Source organism: Frankliniella occidentalis, unplaced genomic scaffold (assembly GCF_000697945.3).
Source record: "Frankliniella occidentalis isolate FOCC.00 unplaced genomic scaffold, Focc_3.1 Scaffold3830, whole genome shotgun sequence".
In the NCBI taxonomy this organism is placed as follows: Eukaryota; Metazoa; Arthropoda; class Insecta; order Thysanoptera; family Thripidae; genus Frankliniella; species Frankliniella occidentalis.
Window position 1 is genome coordinate 5470 of NW_026270883.1, and position 2016 is coordinate 7485.

The 2016-nt window shown below is 51.8% G+C and overlaps 1 protein-coding gene across 1 annotated transcript; it reads left to right on the forward strand.

The window, feature by feature from the left end:
• The first annotated feature begins 13 nt into the window (after positions 1-13).
• Positions 14-1815, forward strand: LOC113208747 (L-xylulose reductase). Its single transcript, XM_026425901.2, has 6 exons — positions 14-178; positions 396-654; positions 733-847; positions 941-1148; positions 1330-1448; positions 1530-1815. The coding sequence occupies exons 1-5, from the start codon at positions 121-123 to the stop codon at positions 1431-1433; spliced, it is 744 nt and encodes a 247-aa protein (XP_026281686.1). The 5' UTR covers positions 14-120; the 3' UTR covers positions 1434-1448; positions 1530-1815.
• The last annotated feature ends 201 nt before the right edge of the window (positions 1816-2016 follow it).

The following is a 2016-nucleotide window of genomic DNA, read 5'->3' on the forward strand; positions in this document are numbered from 1 at the left end:
GGCGGGGTGGGGCGGGGCGGGGCGGGGCGCGAGTCACCCAGTCGCCCAACACATAGCAGCGCCCGCACTCGGCGTCAAACAGCTTCGCGGGGAGGACTCACAACACGCCCACACATCACCATGGCCATGTCATTTGACTTCTCGGGCAAGCGCATCGTCGTCACCGGTGCCGGCCAGGGTAAGCCGAGGCGCCTGCGTGGAGTTAAAATGCTGGTCCAGTCCAAGCTGCAGCAGGTTTAAGAAATCTAAGATTCAACATGTTATGAGTGTCAGTCATGAACTCAGGGAACGCGGCCTTCGTTCTAAACGCTCGGAGCTGCAGCCGAGGAATCAGTTTCACTCCCGACAGTCACACACCACCGTCGTTACTCATGTCCGCGGTCTTCCCTCTGCAGGCATCGGCCGCGCCCTGGCCACCGCCCTGGTGGCCTCCGGCGCCGAGGTGGTGGCCGTCTCCCGGACGCGCTCTTACCTGGACTCGCTGAGCGCCGAGCTGAGCTCGCCCAAGCTCCAGACCCTCACCGTCGACCTGGGAGACTGGGACGCCACCGAGGCCGCCCTCGGAAACATCGGCGCCGTCGACGGCCTCGTCAACAACGCGGCCGTGGCCATCATCGAGAACTTCCTCGACATGACCAAGGATGGCCTGGAGAAGTGAGTGCCCGCCCGTGTACAGCAGGAGCTTTGACACGTCAGGTACTCTCGTCAACGTGCTCTGCTTCGCCTATCCAGGTCCCTCAACGTCAACCTGACGGCCGTCCTGCACGTGAGCCAGATCATCGCCAGGGGCATGGTGCAGCGCGGCAAAGGCGGCAGCATCGTCAACGTGTCGTCGCAGGCCTCCATGGTGACTACTTGACTGTGAGACTCGACTTCCCCAGCGCGCGCGCGCGCGCCGCCAAGAAGGTCCTGATCCTGACCTCCCCCTCTCGTCCCCCAGGCCGCGCTGCAGGGGCACACGGCGTACGGCGCGTCCAAGGCCGGGGTGGACAACGCCTCACGCGTGATGGCGCTCGAACTGGGAAAGCACGGCATCCGCGTCAACTGCGTCAACCCCACTGTGGTGCTCACCGACATGGGCAAGCTGTGGCTCGACCCCGCCCGGGGAGGGCCAATGCTCGCCAAGATCCCCTTGAACAAATTCGCAGGTATGTCAGAATTGAGTACCTGCAACCAGAATCATCTTTAATTTTCACTCTACTTTTGGGGGGTGCAACAAACAATGTTGAAAAAGAAATGTTGTAGTTTGTGGCCTCGATAAAAATTTGGAAAGGAGGCCCTTGAAAGATGAGGGAGATTCTTCACTCTGCGGATGTACTTCTTTTACAGAGGTGAAAGAGGTTGTGGACACAATTCTGTTCCTCCTCAGTGACAATGCTGGAATGGTCAATGCAGTCACACTCCCAGTAGATGGTGGCTTTCTCTCCACATAATATGGGCTCATGGAGGTAAAGAGAATAAATCAAATTGGTAACTAGTTACAATAGTAACTTTTTATAATTTTAATTCATCATATTTTCTTTTTTCAGTAACACTTCACTAAATAAAACTGTTGAGTGCCCCACTTCATTGAAGAGCTGGAATCACTGGTACAACAGAATGCATCTCTATCACAGCATGGATTGTACTAAGTACATTTAGTGGAATAACATGACACATGATTAACAAGCAGCTGATAATAGTACTGGAATTCGTATGGCATCATTCACATTTTCACAACAGTTAAACATTCCTTTCGTCTGCAACCATACCAAGTAAGGAATGTACTGGTTGACATTAGCTTTGTTATAAAATAAATATTACATCTCATTTAAAGCTACTTTGATTCCTGTGATACTAGTCCTTGCTAATGGATTAAACACCTTACAAAGCTACTTTAAAACAATTTACATATGTAATTAGAAGTTTCGTTGGCTAGAATCTCAATTGGTTTGAGGTAACCGTAGTAAGTACGAGGAATGTTATGTTTTGGTAACCATAGCAAAATGTAAAAACATAGATTAAAGATAATTAAAA

What these genes read in the sequence shown, in the direction of transcription:
- LOC113208747 (XM_026425901.2), top strand. Translation starts at nt 121, where the DNA reads ATGGCCATGTCATTTGACTTCTCGGGCAAGCGCATCGTCGTCACCGGT. An exon ending in CGTCACCGGTGCCGGCCAGG is followed by an intron (nt 179 to 395) that starts GTAAGCCGAGGC and finishes TTCCCTCTGCAG; the next exon opens with GCATCGGCCGCGCCCTGGCC. An exon ending in TGTCGTCGCAGGCCTCCATG is followed by an intron (nt 848 to 940) that starts GTGACTACTTGA and finishes CTCGTCCCCCAG; the next exon opens with GCCGCGCTGCAGGGGCACAC.